Source organism: Notamacropus eugenii, chromosome 7 (genome assembly GCF_028372415.1).
Source record: "Notamacropus eugenii isolate mMacEug1 chromosome 7, mMacEug1.pri_v2, whole genome shotgun sequence".
Classification (NCBI taxonomy): Eukaryota; Metazoa; Chordata; class Mammalia; order Diprotodontia; family Macropodidae; genus Notamacropus; species Notamacropus eugenii.
In genome coordinates this window covers 61110267-61132310 of record NC_092878.1, presented here as the reverse complement: position 1 = coordinate 61132310, position 22044 = coordinate 61110267, and the positions used below count along the sequence as shown (strand labels likewise).

General features: G+C 40.3%; 2 protein-coding genes across 3 annotated transcripts in view; one reads left to right on the top strand and one right to left on the bottom strand.

Moving 5' to 3' along the window:
* Positions 1 to 876: 876 nt before the first annotated feature.
* SAMD15 (sterile alpha motif domain containing 15) lies at positions 877 to 16064 on the bottom strand. 2 transcript variants are annotated; one of them, XM_072622355.1, is made up of 3 exons: positions 13768 to 16064; positions 10168 to 10266; positions 877 to 1169 (listed from the first exon to the last, which is right to left on the bottom strand). In XM_072622355.1, the coding sequence occupies exons 1-3, from the start codon at positions 15871 to 15873 to the stop codon at positions 900 to 902; spliced, it is 2475 nt and encodes an 824-aa protein (XP_072478456.1). In that variant the 5' UTR covers positions 15874 to 16064; the 3' UTR covers positions 877 to 899. The 2 variants fall into 2 exon arrangements, with proteins under 2 accessions (XP_072478456.1, XP_072478454.1); XM_072622353.1 differs by lacking the exon at positions 877 to 1169 and having other exon boundaries at positions 10168 to 10302; positions 13768 to 15948.
* Positions 16006 to 22044, top strand: part of TMED8 (transmembrane p24 trafficking protein family member 8) — a 24535-nt gene continuing 18496 nt past the window's right edge. The window contains exon 1 of the mRNA XM_072622360.1: positions 16006 to 16418. Within this exon, the coding sequence (XP_072478461.1) occupies positions 16334 to 16418 (85 nt within the window). The 5' untranslated portion in view covers positions 16006 to 16333. The remainder of the gene's footprint in view (positions 16419 to 22044) is intronic.

The following is a 22044-nucleotide window of genomic DNA, read 5'->3' as shown; positions in this document are numbered from 1 at the left end:
CATTTACTTCCTAATGTTTTATAACTCTTCCCCCCCAATAATAATAATAACAAAATAAAAACAGTAATAATAGTAATGGTGTCAAGGTTGGTAAACAAGATGACACTGTACAGTCTGAGAACTCAGACTCTGAAACAAAATTATTCAGTGTAAATGTAAATTTCCATGGTATTAAGATTAATCATTTACATTTTGGCTTTTGCATAATTGTGAGCCAGCCAAGCTCAGTGGCATGATGTCAGAACACTTAGACTAAATCTTGTTAGCTTAGCATGGGAGGAAATTAGCTATTTCATCCAAATGTAATGTCTAGCATGAATGCCAATCTGAGAAACAGTTTCTTCTCTCTCAGTTGAAGGAAATAATATAGTGAATATTCAGCCAAATGCTAGGATTTTTTAGTAGGTGTCATAGATCCTTCTGGCTTAGTATAGCCCCAGAAGAGTTTTAAGATTTTAAAAGTAAAATAGAGGAGAAAGAACAGTAAAATTTTATAAAGCCATATTGGTGTCTTAATTCAGTTTTAACAGGAAAAGTTGACTTAAAATTTCTTCTGTGAAGAAATCATTCATGGATGAGCCTTAACCTAGTTGCCATTTAAGACATGCTTGGGCAATACCACAAAGTATAGTGTTTTGGGTAAACTCAGGCCCAAACCAGACAGATTTCAACCCACTTGTTTCTTCTATAGCCCATTTTGTTCCTACTACCAGACTGAATTACTTGAATAATACATTAAAAACCATCTTAATTCCCCTGATACAATTTAGTCAGTATTCTCATCTTCACTATAAAGAAGAAATAAAGTGCAACACAGCAGGCAAAATGAATCAGTAGTAGAGCTAGGAAAAGAACCAGTAGTTCTGACTCTCTGAGTTCTTACTAGGGGGAAAAATCCTCTAAATTAATTTAATTTGATCTTTTAAACGAAGCAAATAGGATTTTTTCTTTCTTTTTGGGCGGGGCTTGACTTTTGATTCATCAGCAACACAGACCTCTAACCTTGCTTCTTTGACAAACTGAGATAGGGTCAAAGCATCAGATTTCACCCCAGAATGAGCTTTTCGTTCCAAAAATAAGCCCATGTTATCCCGATAGGGAAGGGAAATACTGCGACTGAATAATGGTTCTTCAATTCCAAGTAGCTCCCGTGTGTGACGTGAAATGACCTGAAATCCAAGAAAAATGTCTTTTAATGGGACAACTGTCCTAACTTAAGTACAGCTAAATCAAAAGTGCTCCTCCTAATTTCCTAGATCTCTCTAAATCCTTAAGTTATTTCTACATGAAATTATAATGATGCAATAAGTCAGAACCCAATAAGTCTGTTCTTACCACAAGCTAACAATTTTCTAAGAGAAATTCACATATGAGTGTGAAATGAATCTCAAAGTATCACTTATCAGGTTTTCTATTCCCCCATATTAGATGTTACCAGATGAATTCATATCTCATTTAGTTGAGCAGCTTAACAACTGTAAGATCAGGTAATTCAGGGCAAGAGCCATAATGGCCACTACTCAAAGGGCCTACTTGTGAGAAATTCAGTCAACTTACAATTTAAAAAGAGAAATGATATCAGTTAATAGAACTAAAGAAATTACTGGATTGGCAAAAACTAAATAGTAACTTTGAAACAAGTAAACACTAAAGAGCTAACTTTAAGCTCAAATTAACTTTTTATTTTCTATATCTGCAAAAACTGTATTTTAAAGAATATATTCCATCTATCTTTCCAGAGTCATCCTTAAAAATTTAACTGAAATCATTTTTACTGATACCTCTTGTTTTTTCATTAAATATTTCCCAATTACATGTAAAAAAATTTAACAATAATTTAAAAAAATTTTGATTTCCAAATTCTCTCCCTCCTTCCCACCTCTCTCTCTCTTCGAGAATGCAAGCAATTCAGTTTTGTGAACCCTATTTCCATATTAGCCAAGTTGCAAAAGAAAACACAAACAAGATAAAGCAATAAAAATAAACAAAAATTTAGAGGTATGCTTCAATCTGCACTCAGAGTACATCAGTTCTTTCTCTAGAGGTGGATAGCATTAAAGAGCTGCATTCAACATGCCAGTAAATTTGGAAAAACCACAGTGGCCACTGTATTGGAAAAGATCAGTTTAAGTCCCAATCCTAAAGAAGGGCAATGCCAAGGAATGTTCAAATTAATGAACAATTATGCTCATTTTACATACCAGTAAGGTTATGCTTTAGATTCTGCAAGCTAGGATTCAGTAATATGTGAACTGAGAATTATCAGAGGAACAGGCTGGTTTTCAAAGAGGCAGAGGAACTGGAGACCAAATTGCCCATCTTCATTGGATTATGGAGAAAGCAAGGGAGTTCCGGAAAAAACATCTACTTCTGTTTCATTAGCTAGACTAATTGTGTGAATCACAAGAAAATGTGGAAAATCCTCAAAGAGAAAGGTGTAGCAGATCATCTTACCTATCTCCTGAGGAGCCTGCATAAGGCTAAGAAGCAACAGTTAGAACTGAACATGGAATGACTGATTAGCTTAAGATATGAAAAAGAGTAAAACAAGGCTGTATACTGTCACATTATTTAACTTGTATATGAAATGCTGGGCTGGATGAATAAAGTTGGAAATAAGTTTCCTGGAAAAAATAACAATTTCAGATATGTAGATGATACTACTCTGATGGAAGAAAGGGAAGAGGAATTAAGCCTCTTGATGAGGGTGAAAGAGGAGCTGGCTTGAAGCTTAATATAAGAAAACAGATCTTGGCAACTGCTGCCATCACTTCCTGGCAAATAGAAGAAGAAATTAAAGCAGTGTCAGATTTTATATTCTTGGGCTCAAAGATCACTGCAGATGACGACTATAACCATGATAATAGAAGATGCTTGCTCTTTGGAAGGAAAGCTATGGCAAATCTGGACAGGATACTAAAAAGTAGAACTGACAAAGGTCCATATAGTCTAAGCTATAGTTTTTCCAGTAGCAATGTATGATTGTGAGAGTTGGGCAATGAGGAAAGCTGTGTAGCACAGAATCAATGCTTTGAATTGTGGTGCTGAAGAAGACTTTTAAGAGTCCCTTGAACAGCAGGGAGATCAAATCAGTCAATACTTAAAGGAATTAATTCACGCCACTCACTGGAACGTCAAATACTGAAGCTGCAGCTTAAATACTTTAGCCACATAAAGAGAAGATGGGACTCATTGCAAAAGACCCTGATATTGGGAAAAACTTAAGGCAAAAAGCAAAAGGGAAGGCAGACGATGAGATGGATAATGTCATGGAAACAATAAACGTGAAATTGGACAGACTTTGAGAAATAGTGGACAAAAGGGTGTGCTATGGGGTCCATGGGGGTCACGAAGAGTTAGACAGCTGAACAACAAGCATCACCCTTGGAATTATCTTGGATCATTGTTTTATCAGCTTAGTCTTTCATAGTTGATTATCCTTATAATATTGCTGTTATGTGTACCGTGTTCTCCTGGTTCTGCTCACTTCACTTTGTTCATGTAAGTCATATAGGTTTTTTTTGTTGTTGTTTTTTCCATATAGGTTTTTTTGAATCCATCCTGCTCATCATATTTTATAGCAAAATAGTATTCCATCACAATTACATACCACAATTTGTTCAGCTGTTCCCCAATTGATAGGAATCATCGTGATTCCCAATTCTTTGCCCACCATAAAAAGAGCTGCTATAAATATTTTTGTATAAATAGGTCCTTTCCCCTTTTCTTTGATATTGGTCTGTAATTTCAGTCATGCACAACTCTGTGACCCCAATTTGATGTTTTCTTGGCAAAAGATACTGGAGTTGTTTGCCATTTCCTTCTCCAACTCATTTTACAGATGAGGAAACTCAGATAAACAGGGTTAAATGACTTGCCCAGGGTAGCACTGCTAGAAGTGTCAGGGGCTGTATTTGAACTCAGGAAGATGAGTCTTCCAGAATCCAGGGCCAGCACTCTATCCATTGTGCCACCTAGCTGACTTTTCTTTGATATTAATACCTTTTTTTAAAATCAATCTCATCACCAACTTGATATTCTACTTTCAATTTTTCACTTGCAACTCAATTTTTCAAATTTCAGTTTTAATTCAGTTTGTAGCAGTACTAATCTAGCTTTACATTCTGCATCTGGATGGGCATTTAACTATGAAAAATACTGTTAGAATGTAACGAAAGAGGATATGGAATGTGGTTTCAAGATTGCAAAATTTATCATTCACACTAAGAGATACAGAATTCTATATATAATTAACTTCTCTGTGAAAGTTTAGATGGCTCTAAGCCCTGCAGCAGTCAAGCTGCCTCTCCTCACATTTTATACTTGCAAGTTTTTTTAGCCTGGTCAAGGAGGGAAAGTGGAATAAATGGCAGTGACTACTACCCTTGATACTAAGTGAGGTACGTGGCAACTAAAGTATCTAAGGGCTATAGCTGATGAGATTCAGAGACTTTAATGAAAGTATCACAGATTTGGTGCTGGAGGGAAGCTTAGAGGTTTTATCCAGTCTAGTTTGACCATTTTACATTTTAGGGAATTTGAGGGCTCACAAAAGCTAGTAAGCAGAGCTTGAAATCTCCCATTTGATTTCCCTAAATTACTCATTTTACATTTTGGCTTTTGTAGAAAAAGAAGGAAGAGCCAAATGTGACTCCTCCCAATACCCCACTCCTTCTCCTTTGGGAAAGAATCTAGAACCCTCAATCCATTCTGGCTCTTGAACCTCCTTCTCTCCTTTCTCAATAGCTGTGAGCCAGGCTTCTCTTATCTATTTTTTATGTATGTGCTGGTCCCATGCTTAAGGTGATTTAAATGGCCAATTTCAGATATTCTTACAGAAATTCTTACCATTATCATTAAAGCAGAGGAATGCAATAGTTATATAACCCTCAAGAATTTTACAGTCATTTATCAAAATGGCCACATGCCTACTGTATGTCCTATGGAATCAAATGTACTGTATTCTAATACAGAAGTTAGAGATATTGAAGAACTCCAAATTGCCACATGTAGCTTATGAGTTCAGTTTAATTATCTGTGCTCTGTAAGACAGAGGTGGCAAACCAAAGGATCCTCCTGTTTGTGTCCCACCAATTTTTTAGAATAAGAACTGCTTCTTATCAAGGTTCCATCTTATCAAAAGTGAGAAATAAGATCTAGCGGTTCTGATATCTCCCTCCACTAGCTGAATGAAAAAAGGTGACTTCTTACCCAGTTCACTTAACCTGTGTCTTTTACTTTAAGACATCTCCCTCTTGCTTGCCCACCACCTGCCCTTTCATACCAGTGATGGATTAATACTCCTTATGAACAGATCCTATTACATCACTCTTCTGTTCAAAACTCTTCATTGGTTCTTAATCCATCCCAAAGAAAGTGTGAACTCCTTAATCTGGCATTTAAGATTCCTCACAATCTGCTACCATCCTACCTTTTCAACCTCTTCTAATCCCCTTGCACAGATTCATATACATTCCAGGAAAAACTGGGTTATTTTCATACATCCTTAAAAATACATTTTGTACTTTCCTTTATCTCAAGGCTGTTACTTATGAAGTCCTCAGTGCTTGGAATGCCTTTCCTCCCAATCTCCATCTTTTGAAAACCTATTCACATCCTTTTCAACTTGGCTCAAATGCCACTACTTCTATTAAGCCTTTCCTGATTCCCTGATATTAAGCCTACTCTCAGCCCCAAGACCTTGTGCAGCAGCTGGCATCTCTCTTACTCATTTTTGTCTACTGCTATGTGTTATATGCCCCTTATTAAATCATAATCTCCATGAGAATGACAGCTGTCTCCTATTCATCATCTTTGTGTCTCTCCTAGGACCTAGCAAAGGGTTCTGAACAGGAAAACCAAAAAGCCTGATACTAATACACTTAATGGAGCTGTGAATCAATTCAACTATTCTGGAAAACAATTTGGAATTATGCTTTTAAAAAAAGCAACTAAAATATTCATACATTTGACCCAGAGACCTTGCTACTAGGCTTATATCACAATTAAAAATAGAAATACAGATTTCATGTATCCCAAAACATTTATAGGATTTTTTTTTTTGTGGTAGCAAAGAACTGGAAACAAAAGTTACCCATTGTTTGGAGAATGGCTAAACAAATTTTGGTAATTTGTAATGGAACATCTGTGCTGTAAATAACAATGAATATAAATAATTCAGAGAAGCATGGGAAAACTAATTTGAAAGGATATCAAGCGAAGAAGGCAGAATCAGGAAAATTGTTTACACAATATTATCTACAATACACATACTAATACCCACAGTAAGGTAAGTATCTCGACCAAATGTTACTGAGGAAGAGATGAGAAAATGCACCTTTCCCTCTTATCTTTAGTGGGGGACTAGGAGGTGTGGAACAGTACATATACTGTCAGATTTGGTTGATGTGTTGGTTACTTTTCCTGAACTTTTTTCTTCTCTGTTAGAAGGAATAACCACATGAGCAGGGGACAGAGGAATATATTTGGAAATGAAAGTGATATAAAACAAAAAAGCTTCTACTTTGGAAGACAATGCAAAGAGTACGCTAACCTGGTTTACAAAATGAGAGTGGATACTACTGATACTTTCTGATGATCAGCACTGAACTTCCTAGAACTTAACTGGTTAAGAAGTTTGTTTCTATTTTGGGGGAAGAATTACAACCACTTATCTAACTTATCCCTTATTTGTAAGTTCATATACATGCTTAATTAGAAAAAATAGATAATGACGATCACAGAATTGCTTATACACTCAGAAAGTAATGTCTTTATTTCTTTTCCTTTCCTTTGAAGACAACACTACTTGTCAGTAAGTGACATCTTCTTGTAGCCATGACAATAAATAAATAAATACACAACCACAATTCTTTTGGAAGGGACCTTAGTCCATCTAACCCCCTTTACTTTAGATTTAAAAAAAAAAAATTAAAACCTCAGGCAGAGAAAGAGTAAGTGATTTTTCTCAAGAGTCACCCTGCTAGGAGCAAGATCAGGATGTACACGTGAAAAATATACTGTTTTGTGACTGATGACGTTTGTTCAGCAGTTTCATTTCCAATAAAAGTAGGTGTTTGTGTGGGATTAGAGGTAGTTTTCTAGATCCATATGTCAATAATACAGCTTGGATATTACTAGTTGCCATTCCCTTACCATCTCAGCAATATCATTTGGACTAGAGTAGGGCCAGGGCAGATCCCAGCATCACCGGAGGTGAGCTGTTGAGAAGTCACTGCACTGTGCTAATTACTAGCTTTTTAAGGTTTACAGGGTGCTTTACATGAATGATTTCATTTTATCGGTATAACAATCCTGTGAAGTAGCTGCTATTAGTATTCTCATTTTACCTGTTGGCAAATGGAGGCTGAGTGAGGTTGAGTGACTTGCCCAGGATCACACAGATAGTAAGACTGAATTTGAACCCAGATCTTCCAGACTCCACTATCAGCACTTTACATGGCATCACCTAGCTTATTCCCTATCATATATACCTCTTTTCTAGTTCTCTCTTCCTCCCTTTTTCCTCTGCCCTTCTCCCACTCTCTTTGTTTACATTCTAGGCCTATCTGTTGCTACTACAAACATTATTTGGCCCCATCTGGAACAAACTTAATGAAATACATAGCTGACCTGATTTTTTTCCTTAAAAACAATTAAAAGATATTTATTAAGTACATTATAAACAGAATACTGGTTGTTTTCCTTCGTTCTCAAAGAGGACCAAAATGACATCACCATGATAAAGTGAAGTTTCAGTATGTCTGACTATGGCTGATCAGGCCAATATGAGCTCGGAATGCTCTACCACAGATTGGGCACAGATAGTCCATGTGAACATTTGAGGTGGTTACTCCAAATTTGTGCATCCTACGTTTCCTTTATGCTGGTTCAATTCTGCTTTACTCAAAGAACCCTTTCTGATGGGGGCATGCCATGCTGAGTGGTCCTGTACCAGTGTCTCCCGTGTTGCACAGTCAAATCCAAAGCTCTTGAGAGTGTCCTTGTATTGCTTCTTCTGAACACCATGAGATCACCTGACCCATGTGAGTTCTCCATAAAATAGTCTTTTTGGCAAGCATACATTTTGCATTGGAACCATGGCCAGAGCATTGGAGTTGTGCTCTCTGAAGCATAGTTTGAATGCTTGACAGTTCAGTTCAAGCATGGATTTCAGTGTCTGGTACCTTATCCTGCCAGGTCATCTTCAGAATCTTCCTAAGATAGTTCAAATGGAAGTGATTCAGTTTCCTGGCATGGAGCTGATAGATTGTCCATGTTTCACAGAAATACAACAATGAGGTCAGCAGAATGGCTCTGTAGATCTTCAGTTTGGGAGTCAGTCTAATACCTGTTCTCTCCCAAACTTTTCTTTGGAGCCTCCCAAACACTGAGCTAGCTCTGGCAATGTATGTGTCAACCACATTGTCAATGTGTACATCTCTGGAAAGTACACCACCAAGGTAAGTGAACTTATCCACAGCATTCAAGACTTCTCCATTTGTTGTAACCAATAGTTCCATGTATGGATGGTGTGATAGTGGTTGATGGAGCATCTGTGTTTTCTTGGTCTTAATTACTAGGCCAAAATTAGCACAGGCAGCAGAGAATTGATCCATACTTTGTTGCATCTCAGCTTCAGAGGCTGCATTGAGTGCACAATCATCTGCAAACAGAAAATCACCAACACTCCCTCCATTTTGGTCTTGGCTTTTCAAATTAAAGAACTTACCATCAGTATGGTAGTTGAGGATAGGTAGCTATCCTCACTGAAAGCATTTGACAACATGGCACCAGGTGCTTTGCCGCATGAAAGGAACCTAATGGCCCTCAAAACCTCTTCTTCAGATGGAAGTTCAGCTAAGGAGGAACTGATTTCAAGCTGATGTAAGTGGTCTATAGCCTCAGTATTGATTGATGATGGTCTGTTGAGAACACTATGGAAGTGTTCAGCCCCTCTTTCTAGGATCATGTCCTTATCACTAATCAATGTGGCTCCATCAACACTGAGTATTTGTGATGCACCATAGGTTTTTGGTCCATAAATAGCTTTCAGGGGGGTCACAAAAGCACTTTGGATTGTTACTATCAGCATAAAACTAAATTTCATCTGCCTTTTTATTGAGCCAGGAATCTGAGCCATCACTAGCCATCTTGACTCTGCCCTGCCATTGGACTATGATGGCTCTGGAGGAGACAGTAAAGCTAATGGCTTCGTGCAACTCTGCCTCACTTAAATCCAATTTACACACAAATCAAAAGACATCACCCATATCAAACAGAGTACTGACAAGATGCTGAAAGGGCTACAAAGAAGTTTAAAACACAGACCTGTCTCTTCAGCTTGCATATAATCTAGTTGAGGAGAGAAGGCAAATAAATATACACAAAGTGGTATCTACCAGCACAAGAAGGCATATTCTTAAGTGCCAAATAAGCATCCCATATAGCACTATATGCATTCAAAGGAGAAGATTATATGAGCTGGAGTTGTTAGGAAAGGCTTTATTGAAGTGGATGGGACTTGAGTTTGAATGGACAGAATTCAGACAAGATGGAAAGTAGTAGATCAATCTAGATGAGGAGGATGGTATAAACAATGTTTGAGAGAGATATTAATATAGCTAAAGCATAGTCTGCATGTAGGGCAGTAGGGAGATGACTGCTCTTCTGGCTTCTTATAGATATAATTTTTGCTTAGGTTTAACTAGATGACCTCTGAGATTTTTTCCAACTCTGTAATTCTGTGATTACTCGAGAAAGGCAGGCTGGGGCCTGTTTGTAGAGGAACAAAGAATGTTTTAGGATGATTAATATGGTAGTAGTTCAGAAGGATTGAAAAAGAGAAATGAGTGGAAATAGAAAAACGACTTAAGAACCTGTTAAGGAATCCCGGCATAAGGTGATAAAGGTCTGCATTAGGGTGACAGAGTTCAAAATGGAAAAGAATAGAAAATATAACATATAGGAAGCAGGACAGATGAAAGATTCAAAGATGACAGGTTTTTAGCATGGAAGATTTGGGAGCATGATGGTACCCTGGATTAGGAGAAAGAAGGAAAAGTTAGGAAGATGTCAGTTTTGGAGAAAAGATGATAGTCAACTGATTGCAGACCTACTGAAGTAAGTTACACAGCTCTAAAGGAATTCTTTGTAAACATCGCTCACCTTCATGTCCTCAAAATCTGTTATCCCCATCTGAGGAAGGTTTGAACAGTTAACATGGATGAGTTTCCGGCCACTGATGAAATTTGTTGTAAAACATTCCTGTCAGTACAACAAGAATGTCACTTGAAAGATGTACTGCAGGCAGCAAAAGAAAGAAATAGAAATCATGATTGTTTCTAGTCCTATGCTTAGAAAAGTAAGCTTTAATTTTATTATAACTGTTTTTTTTCCAGCCAGGCTTACCACCTTAGTTATCCAAATTTCCCTTTAAAAATTACAGGTTCATTCTCCTCTCATGCTACAACCAGTGCTTCTTTATTCCACAATTGGTGTTTAAATTGAAGGAGAAATATGGGATCTCAGACTAATATTCATTTTGATAAACTGAAGGTGAAGAAAATGAACTCTTGGCTAGTTTGAGTAACAATGAGAAAAAGGAACTGAAGATTATTTTTTAACCTTAAAAGCTGTTGTTCCAAGGTATATATGACTTCCAACAAACAATGTATTAAAATAATGTCTGTATATCTCTTGAGACCTCATTTTCCTCATCTGTCCCAATATATTACTTCCTTCTTCCTTGAATAATCTGACTCACTTTATATCCCTCTGCCTGCCTTCCAATACCACAGTCCCTAATTCGGATATCCTCCCCACTCTGTGGTAGACTCTTATTTAAGTCTAATTTCTCCCAAACAACCTGGTGCAATTATTGTGCTCAGAGCCGCACAAATGGCAAATACTACTCTACTGGGTTCACTTTTCTATTTGGGTCCCCATCGCTTAGAACACAGTGCTTTGTACATTTGTTGTTACACTGCTTTTCAGTTGAGTTCTATTCTCCATGACCAAGATACGGCAGTGGTTTGCCATTTCCTTCTCCAGCTCATTTTACAGATGAAGCAAATGGGGTTAAATGACTTGCCCAGGGTCACAAAGTTTAAGTAAGTGTCTGAGGCCAGATCTGAACTCATGAAGCTGAGTCTTTCTGGTTGCAAACCCAGTACTTTATCCACTATACTACCTGGCTGCCCTTTGTACATAGTGAAGAGCTTTTCAATTCATTTTCAACCCAATTCTATTCATTCATTTACTACCTTAGAAATGTAAAATTTTTCCTAGCCTTCCCATCTCCTTTTATGGAGAATACCTGGTAGCAACCCCACCAAGGAGGCCATTTCCTTGGTGTTACCACAGAGCTCATTTGGCCTGTTCCATTTCTATCTATCCTTTAACCTTAAAGCAACATGGTTTGATCTGTTTACTTCTTTCTGTTGTCATAATTCTTAATAATCTATCACCCTTCTAATAAAGAATTTGTTACTTTGTACAGCAAAATGAGAATTGCCCTAAGATAAGTGCTGCCACAAGGAAATAAAATTACCATTTTTATTTTTATTTAAATAGCATTTTGAATCCTGAAGACATTCTTCACTTGTTAATTTCTAATCGCTGTAAAATCAAGGTGAAGCTCCCATTGTGGTCATACGTCATAGGTTGTCATATGACATGTACATGTGCACTGTAATTCATGTATGATGAGGCATGAGTCAGGAAAAATGTTTTTCATATATAAACTTAAGAATTGTGTATCAAGTATTAGAGCATACATTAAACTTTTTAAAAATCTTAAATTATGGGAAGAATAAACAAAAATGGTTCATGTTTCAGTGACAACTGACTGTAAGGTCAGCAGCATTTAAAAACTTTTAGAAATCTGACTATAGTTATAATGGCCCAAAATACTATTGCAAATTGTCATGGTGTTTGGAAATGCAGGTTAATGGTACAAAGTGTTATAGTTATTGGGAATTAGGAAGGAAATGAAATAATTTGTCCTGGTGGTGCCTTATTATGAAAAAAGTCTTCTAATATGAGGTTTCCTTCTATCATGACCAACATTTTTCTAATAAAATAATTTTCTGACTCCTGAAATTAAAGTACTGACTCTTTAAATTAGAATGACATAATGATACATTTGGTTGCTGACATATTTTAAGGGAAACTGTAATCAGAGTATTCTAAATCTTTGGTCGTAGAGCTGCCATTATAATAACATGAAAAAGCACTGAAGAACCTATCTTGAAGATCACATATCAAAAACATTACTATACAGAACTAGAGACAGAATCCTTAAATTGGGTTTACTATAAATTGTAGGGGAAGGAAGAATTCCCAAGAATGGGGATGTCTGTGTAAATTGTTCAACCTCTTATTCCAGAAACTTGAGATGAACCTTGATCCTGAGAAAGAAGTGAATTCCAAACTTGTACAAAGGCATTGAGTGGGAAGATGGGATGTCATGTGCCGAGTACATATAGTACAATAGGCCATTTTGGCAGGAATGGCGTAGTCCAAGTTCTGACCAATCTGGTTAACCTCCATGAGGCCTATTTTGATCTCTACAGTGGCTAGTTTCATCCCCAACCTTTAATTACCTTTCACATACTTTGCATGCGTCTTGTATTTACATCTCTGTGTAGTACCTGCTGTTTCCTCCAATAGAATGTAAGGTCCTTGAAAGAAGAAGCGGTTTCATTTTTGGATGTATATCCATAGCATGTAGGTGCTTAATGAATGCTTGCTGAATGTAAGAGAAAATGGCTATAATTGGGGTGCATAATAAATACTTCAAAATATCTAAGGTTTAGTAGCACCTTTACAATTTATTAGATGATCTTTGTATCACTGTAGTCCAGAAAATTCCTCCCCTAGTGATATAAGCTTCCATATTTAACTAGATGGGTCTTAGGACAGCAAACGCCTTGGGCCTGTTCCTCTGGCCCTTCTGGAGCTTAGTAGGATATGCCAAAATTTGTGATTGCTGATATATTTTTTTGTTCCTATCAGTGATTTCACCACTGAGTGAACTTCGAAGACAGAGAGGACTTAATCTTCATTCAATTTAAGAGCATTAGAGAGTTCCAGAATTTGAAAAATGAAATTAAGCGATTTGCCTCAGGGCATGCAGCTAGCTATTAAAGGCCAGCCCTTCCATCCATTACACCAAGCTGCCTTCTCTTGACAAAGCCTTCACACATCTAGGGTGTCATTTCCATACTACCAAGAGGAGGCACTGAAGGGATAACTTTATCGAATGATGCCTTTCATTCTTAAATAAATATGCTCTGCATTTAAAGAGTTTGAAGTTCTTTGCATATATATTTCTTAGATACCTTTACATCCTTAATGAAGTGTACAAGTAGTATTTATTCCCAATTTAAGAAATGGTTAAATCATTTTTTCAATGTCACACATCCAGTCAGTGACAGGACCAGAATTAGAACTCAAATTTCTTAATCCCAGATTCATGCTCTTTCTTTTCAATTCAAGAAAAAGTTACTCATTTCTACACTTCTACTGAAGAAGTGAATCAAATGCAGTGGGATCAAAAGAGATGCTGTGGAAGAGAGTGCATGACTTCCAGGCAAAGGATCTGAGTTGAGTCCTGGCTTCACCTACTGGTCACTAGAGTGCCAGTACCTAAATCACTTAAATTCAGCATTCTTGCATTTACAAAAGAAGGAGATAGGGTTGGGAGAGGAAAAGTGCTTTGTAAACCATAAATCTATATACAAATTTGAGCTAACATTGTATTACCTTATATTGGGGAAACCCTAGTTGACTAATCCACTCTGCAACATCTTCTGGGCTCCATGTGAGGTAAAAAGGTTGTGTCTCAACATTTTCCGATTTTTTTGGTTCTTCTTGGATGTCAGGTTCAGGATGGGTTTCAAACACAACTACTTCTTTCTTTACTTGCTTAATGACTTTTTTAGATTTCTTTCCATTAAAAGGTTCTTTCTTACTCTCAGTCAAGGGCACCGCAATTTTTAAGGTCTTGGTTTTGGGCATCCTAACAGCCTTTTGAAATCTGATGAGTTCTCTAGAGGACTCTATGGCACTTTCTGAGGAGGACACATCTGTGGCAGAATCCAAAACCCTGGATTCTGTCTCAACCTCAGTGCTTTCAATGGAATGCTTATATTTGCTTGGCTCCAGTCTGCCTTCCTTGGGAAATTCAGGTTTCACTTCTTCCTCGGGCTGAGTTTCCTGAGGGATCTCTGGTTCTAATTTCTTCTGCAGCTCAACTTCATTGCTGTGAGAAGTAGGAATCTCCCACTCTGCCTTCAAAGGGGACTTTTCCTCAATGCCCTGTTGAGTTAAGTCCTCAGGCTTAGTTTCCTGAGGGATCCCTGGCATTAACTCCTCCTGGGACTGGGCTTTAGCACCCAGAGAAGTCTCTGATTCAGTTTCCGTAGGAATCTGTAATTCTGCCCTTTCAAGGGACATTTCCTCAGTGCCCTGTTGAGTTAAGTCCTCAAGCTTAGTTTCCTGATGGATCCCTGGCTGTAACTCCTCCTGGGACTGAACTTTGGCATCCAGTGAAGTCTCTGCCTCAGTGTCTTTAGGAATCTCTAACTCTGCCCTTTCAAGGGACTCTTCTTCAGTGCCCTGTTGAGTTAAGTCCTGAGGGATCCCTGGCTGTAACTCTTCTTGGGACTGGACTTTGCCATCCAGAGAAGTCTCTGCCTCAGTTTCCTTAGGAATCTCTAACTCTGCCCTTTTAAGGGACTCTTCTTCAGTGCCCTGTTGAGTTAAGTCCTCAGGCTTAGTTTCCTGAGGGATCTCTGGCTTTAACTCCTCCTGGGATGGGACTTTGGCATCCAGAGAAGTCTCTGCCTCAGTTTCCTTAGGAATTTCTAACTCTGCCCTTTCAAGGGATTCTTCCTCAGTGCCCTGTTGAGTTAAGTCCTCAAGATTAGTTTTCTGAGGGATCTCAGGCTTTAACTCCTCCTGGGACCGGACTGTGGCACTCACAGAAATCCCTGCCTCAGTTTCCTCAAGAATCTCTGGCTCTGCCTTTGCAAATGACTCTTCCTCAGTGCTCTGTAGAGTTAAGTCCTGAGGGATCCCTGGCTGTAACTCCTCCTGGGACTGGACTTTGGCATCCAGAGAAGCCTCTGCTTCAGTTTCCTTAGGAATCTCTAACTCTGCCCTTTCAAGGGACTCTTCCTCAGTGCTCTGTAGAGTTAAGTCCTGAGGGATCCCTGGCTGTAACTCTTCCTGGGACTGGACTTTGGCATCCAGAGAAGTCTCTGCCTCAGTTTCCTTAGGAATCTCTAACTCTGCCCTTTCAAGGGATTCTTCCTCAGTGCCCTGTTGAGTTAAGTCCTCAAGATTAGTTTTCTGAGGGATCTCAGGCTTTAACTCCTCCTGGGACCGGACTGTGGCACTCACAGAAATCCCTGCCTCAGTTTCCTCAGGAATCTCTGGCTCTGCCTTTGCAAATGACTCTTCCTCAGTGCTCTGTAGAGTTAAGTCCTGAGGGATCCCTGGCTGTAACTCCTCCTGGGACTGGACTTTGGCATCCAGAGAAGTCTCTGCCTCAGTTTTCTCGGGCTCCTCCTGGGTCGGGCCTTCAGTGCTCTGGGGAGCTTCTGCCGGGGTGCCCTCGGGAATCTCTGACCCTGCTTTTTCGGGAGGCGCTTCCTCGGTGGTCTCTTGAGAGAAGTCCTTCGGTCCGGTGTCTGGAGGGATCCGCCGCTGCTCCTGGGACTCGGCTTCAGTGTCCTCAGAAGTCTCCGCCTCAGATCTAGTCCTCTCCGGAGGCGGCTCTGGGCCTGCTTTTTTCTCAGAGCCGGTGGTCTCCGGGTCGCCATCCTCCCCAGGCTTGGAGGAATCATCCTCGGGCAGACGCTCCATTGTCGCGCCAGGAGGACGACGCTCCCGGCCTCCGTGGCAACCTGCACTTCCGGGAGCGTCTCTATGGAGACCACGACTTCCGGAAGTGCCCCGTCCCACCCGTCCCCCGGGCTCCTCTCGCTTTTTCTGGCCATGTTCTAATCTAGTGCCTCCAAAGAGGGCACTGGTTAACGTCTCCGGCCAGTTTCCTCTTTACCGGCCTTTCCCCTCCTCCTCCTCCACGCAAGAACCGGGGCGGACGGGCCCCGAATGAGGCGGAACCTTTCGGAAGGACGACAGCTCCCGTGGACGCTCCTTCCGGGCCGGCTCCCTCGTCTCTCGGCTCTTTCCGCCTCGTCGCGGTCTTCGGGCTTCGGCTGTTTCCGGAGCAAGTTCGTTCAGTCTCTCCGGCTGGCGACCTCGCGGCTGCGGGGACGCGCTACGGAGGGGCTGGGCTGGGCCGGGCAGGGCCGGGCTGCAGATGTCGGACTCTCTGCTCCCCTCGGGAGCCGGCGAGGGCGCGCAGGCTGGAGCCGGAGCGGGGGACTGTCCGGTCCCCGCCGCAGGTGCGTACCCCAGAAAGCCGAGAACGCCCAGAAATCGAGGGACGGAGGGGCCCCCGCGCCGCCCCCTCCCTTTCGTGCCTTTAACGCTTTTGCGTCTCCCGGCTCTGCCCGGCCTGCGGTGGGCGCTTCGTCCATGCTTCCTGCCTAACCCGTGCGTGCAGCCGCGGGAATGACAGACGGTACGCGGAAGGGGGCCTTCCTCCATCCCCCTCCAGGGACGGACGTGGCGGACGCCACCTCCCCGCCAGAGCGCTCCCCGGCCCCCGGCCCCCTTCTTCCCGAGGCTGTGGCTCCTGGCTGCGCGCTCCTGCTTCCGCTCTCCTGCCGAGCCTCAGCCCGGATGAAGGTGTCAGGTGGATTGCCCCTAATCGCCAGCCTTGCCTCACCCTCCATTCAGCCCCAAGCCCTACCCTCCTCTGCCCGGGAGACCCCTTCTGCTCACCCCCTGACCCCGAGTCTGCCACCGTCCCTCAAACTACCCTCCCTCTAATCACGCTCCTTCCGCTCCCTCAGTCCCCCAGCCTTTTAAAGCCTTTATCTGTTATTGGATTCAGCTTTCTTATAAGGTCATAATTTTGGAACTGGAGGGTTAACTTGGAGTCCAATAGATAAATTTCAGTCAGCCGGTGAGCATTTATTAAGTGCCTATAACGTGCCAGGTTGTGTGCTAAGATTTGGGGATGGATACCAAGAAAGGCAAAAGATATCTCCCAGCCTCAGTGTAATGGGGATCCGTGAACCTGGATGGGACAAAGTGGTATCAGTTTTCACCATCCTTTGGTTACCTTTACAATCATATACATTTTTTTTTTTTTGCCTTTAAAACATTATTCTCAGTAGTCCATAGGCCTCACCAAACTGACAAGGGGGTCTATGACACACGCAAAAAAAGATTTAAAATTACCACAACAGCCAGGTCATCAATTCCAACATCTTCATTTTACAGAGGTGAAAGTGAAACTTAAAGATTTTAAGTGGCTTGCCTAGGTCACACAGCTTTAAGTAAATGTCTGAAGCCACAGAAACCAGGTCTTCTGAGGTCACTTTTAGTACTCTAGTAAAATAGGCTATATCTGTACATTTAGCACTTTATACACTACATCTACTTCTAGTGCTTTATACAATACATCTGCCTTTCTCTTCTCCTCTGGCCAGGCCAGCACCCAGCTATCCCCCACCTCTTCAAACACCCCCCCCTCCCCCAAACATACCCCTTCAGCTCTTGTCCTTGGGCCCCTCTATTCAGTAGCTATGCCCTTTTCCTGGTTGTCACATCAACCCCTGTTGATGTTGCCCTCTTCACTGGCTCTTAATTTAGTAGTAGGTTACTTCAACAAGAAATAGACTCCAAATACCACTCTCTTTTTTCCTCATCACCCTTCCTACAACCCTAAAAGAGGTGGGCTAATTGGTGCTATTTTTGAGGAAGTAAAATAAGGTATAGTTTATCATGGCAATTATTAATCCATTTTTGAAATCAAGGTATAAATATAATCTGTCATACTGTAACCCTCAATACTACAGAAGGCCATCCGTTTGACCACTCGAAAGACCCATGATAGAATTTATGTCTGTTATATGGTTTCCTTTTGGTCAGGTATCTCTGGAGATCCCTCTTTTGCCCACTTATTTCTCCTATCCCTACCTCCCCCAAAGGATGAGGGAAGAGAACCTTAAAACTCTTTCCCATGACTTTTCTATGGAAGCTTAAAATGTCTTGGTGTTTGTCTCTGAATATTTTTCTTTGGTTTCCAGCTGGATCCTCCTTTGACTGATTTTTTTCCCAGGCTGCTAGCTACAGGGAATACTCAAGGGAGCATGTTAAGGTCCCCTCTGAGACATATTCCCATTTCCTCCTCCCTCCCCCAACAAACTGTATGACATTGGGTTTATAATAATGGGATTGAAGGTTAATAAGTAATTTATTAAGCACCTACTATTTCTCCTGACCACAAAGAAAGGCACAAGGCAGTCTTTGCCCTTGAGGAGGTTATAATCTAATGGAAAAGACAACAAACAAATATGTACAAACAAACTATATACAGGATAAACAGGAAATAATTAATAGAGGAAAGAACTAAAAGGGAAAAGCTTCCTATATAAAGGTATGTTTTAGCTAGGACCTGATGGAATCCAGGGAAGCCGAGAGGTGACCATGAGGAGGGACAGTGTTCTAAGCATGAGAAACAGCCAGGGAAAATGTCTGCAGCCAAAAGATGGAATGTCTTGTTCACAGAAAATCAAGGAGGTCATTGTCACAGGATCAGAGTGTACATGGCAGGGGAGTAAGGTGTAGGAAGACTGGAAAAGTAGGAGGGGACTAGGTTATAAAGGAGTTTGAATGACAAACAGAAGATTTTGTTTTTGATACTGAAGGTGGTACAGAACCATTGGAATTTTTTAAGTATGGGGATGATATAGATGATATGAACAAGCTTTGGGCTGTTGTTAGAAAATCATTTTGGTGGCTGAAGGATGTTCTAGAGTAGAAAGAGACTTTACAGCAAGCAGACCAATGAGCAGACTATTTCAGCAATCTAGGAATGAGGTAATGAATGTTATACCAGGGTGATAGCAGTTATCACAGAAAGAGAAGGGGGTATATTTGAGGACTGTTGCAAAGGTGAAATCAGTAGACCTTGGCAACAGTTTTAATTTGGAGGGTGAAAGATGATTAGGAATAGAGGGTGACAAGTAGGTTGTGAGTCCAGGAGACTGGAATGATGGTGGTGCCCTTGAAAATACTAGAAAAGTTTAGAAGTGGTTTGGGTTTAGGGGAAAATATAATGAGTTCAAAAATGTGTTGATTTAAGATGTGTACTAGACAGTCTTCTTTAAGATATTTGAAAGGAAGTTGGAGATTGACTGGAGGTCAACAGAGAGTTTAGGGTTAGATAAGCAGATTGGAGTATCATCAGCATAGAGATGATTATTAAATCCGTGGAGGCTGATGAGATGCTTAAGTGAAGTAGCAGACAAGAAAAAGCAAAGAGGATCCAGGACAGAGTGTGAGTGATGCTCTCAATTAGCAGATATGATCTAGTTGAAGATACAGCAAAGGAGACCAAGAAAGAGTGGTTAAATAGGTAGGATGAGAACCCAGAGAGTGGTGTCCCAGAAGCCTAGAGAGAAGAGAGTGTCAAAGGGAAGGAGGAGATTGACAGTGTCAAAGTCTTCAGAAAGGTCAAGAAGAATGAGAGTTAAGAAGAGGCCATTGGATTTGGCAATTAGGAGATCATTGGTAACTTTGAAGAGAACAGTTTCTTTTGACTAAGATGAAGTCAAAAACTTAAATGTGAGGAGTTAAAAAGAGAGGAAAAGGGGAAGAAGTGGAGGCACTTGTATTGTAGAGAGCTTTTTTCAAGGAGTTTAGCCACAAAGGGCAGAAAAGATTATGGGATGATAGTGTAGTAATGGAAGGATCAAGTGTGGGTTTTTTTCAGGATGAGGGAGACATGGACATATTTGTAGGCAGTAGACGAGTCAGTAGATAAGAAAAGATTGAAAATAAGTGGGGATGATGGGACTGGGGCGGGGTGAGAAGGAGAGTAATCTGTTGGAGGAAACAAGATGGAATGGGATTCCTTGTGCAGGTAGAGAGGTTTGCCTTGGCAAGAAGTAGGGCTACCTCTTCATGTGAGACAGGGATGAAGGAAGTGATAGTAGTAGAAGACATCTCTGCATGATATGAGTTGAGGAGGAGGGAAGAAGAGGGAGCTCCTAGTGAATGGACTTAACTTTTTCTGTAAAATATGAGGTTTTCAACTGAGAGGGTAGAAGAAGGGGAAAGTCATGGGAGGTTTGAGGAATAATGAAAAGCTTTGAAAGAACACTGTGGAGAATGGGATAGTGAATTGATAAGGGAGGTGTAGAAGGACTGATTGCCTAGCAGCCCTGAAGGAAGACCCAGTGAAGGTACTGTGTAATATAAATTTATAGAAGACCCAATCAGAATGGTTGTGTGATTTTTCTCCATATTCATTCAGCAAGATATGTTTAGGGGCAATGGTAGTGGATAATGGGAATGATTCAAAGCTGAAGCTTGGCAGGGCATAATCAGCAATATAAGAAGTGGGTAAGAGACTCAAGGGTACAATATAGAGTTGAATTGTTTCACTGAGGAGTCAAGATGGGGAAAAAAGTTGAGAGAGTGGCCAGTACAGGGGCGATGTAGTGGGAGATTGGAGGTCACAGTGTGGTTTTTGTAAGGGAAAGCAGAGGGAGAGGTATCAGATAAGGGGATTTCAGAGTTCTTGAAACTGAAAGTGAAACATTTGTGGGTGATGAAAAAATCCAAGAGTGTGAGCACCCTTCTATGTGGCTAAGGTAGAGAGGAGGAATAGATCATTGGAAGTAAGAAGGTTGAGAATTTGGGCATTTAGGGTGTTTAAGTGAGTGTCGGTATGTATGTTCAAGTCTCCTAGTATGAGGGCAGGAGTTGGGGAGAAGATAAATGATGAGCCATGTACTGAACTCATTGAGGAAGAAAAGAGATACCCTGCAGATACCCTGGAGTTGTGTAGATAGCAGCTACAAGAATTTTGATTAGATGGAAGATATGTTGATTTGGGTTGATAACAGGCATTTCTATAGTGCTTACAAATATTATCTTATTTCATCTTCACATCAACCCTGTGGGCAAAGGCCCTATAAAATAGTATTATTATCCTTGTTTTCCACTTGAGAAAACTGAGCCTGAGAAAAGTTAAATGACTTGCCCATGGTCGCATAGTATCAGAGTCAGGAATAGCTCTTTACAACGCATCTCTCACCTACATCTTTGGGAGGAGTATGTTTATTAATGAGATCACTTATCCATTGGAGTATGCTGGAATAATTCATGTTAAATATCAGCCAACAAATACTTACATGTTCATTATTATGCTAATGAAGTGAGAGAATTTGGAAACACAATGCATAATCCCTTCCCCAGCGGAACTTATAATTTATTTGGAGAGACAAAATGAGTTTACTTGAAACTAAAACAAACAGTATGGGACTATATAATTACATTTTTCAATATCCTCCAGCAGTTAAGGGAGACCTTGAACTGGACCTTGCAAGATGGGTAGGGTTTAGATAAAAGAAAACGAGGAATTTCATGAAACATTTTTAAAACAGGAAAGGAACCATAAAAATCATTTGGTCCCAACTCCTTATTTTATAGTTGAGGAAATTGAGACTCATTGATAGGTTAAATAATTTGCTCAAGATTCCACATGTAATTGATATGAAACAGCATGATACAGTGGAAAGAAAACCCAATTTGGAGTCAGGGGATCTGGGTAAAAAAAATCCTGACTTTCTTACTTATTTTATTACCTTTGTGACTTTGGGAAACTCACTTAAGATTTCTGGGCCTCACTTTCCTCATCTGTAAAATGAGATGTTTATTTTAAAAAGTTTATATAATGCTTTTTAAATTAATTCATTTATTTAGTTTTAGTTTTCAACATTCACTTCCATAAGATTTCGAGTTCCAAATTTACTTTGTCTCTCCTCTCCCCTCACTCCACGATGGTGCACAATCTGATATAGGCTCTACATGCACATTCATATTAAACATTTTTTCAAATTAGTCATGTTGCAAAGAAGAATTAGAAATAATGGAAGGAACCATGAGAAA

Coding starts and splice junctions, on each gene's coding strand:
- SAMD15 (XM_072622355.1), bottom strand. CDS start 15,873: ATGGAGCGTCTGCCCGAGGATGATTCCTCCAAGCCTGGGGAGGATGGC. Junction 10,267..13,767: donor TAGGGTTTCCCCAATATAAG/GTAATACAATGT, acceptor TTGTACTGACAG/GAATGTTTTACAACAAATTT. Junction 1,170..10,167: donor CAGATTTTGAGGACATGAAG/GTGAGCGATGTT, acceptor CTTGGATTTCAG/GTCATTTCACGTCACACACG.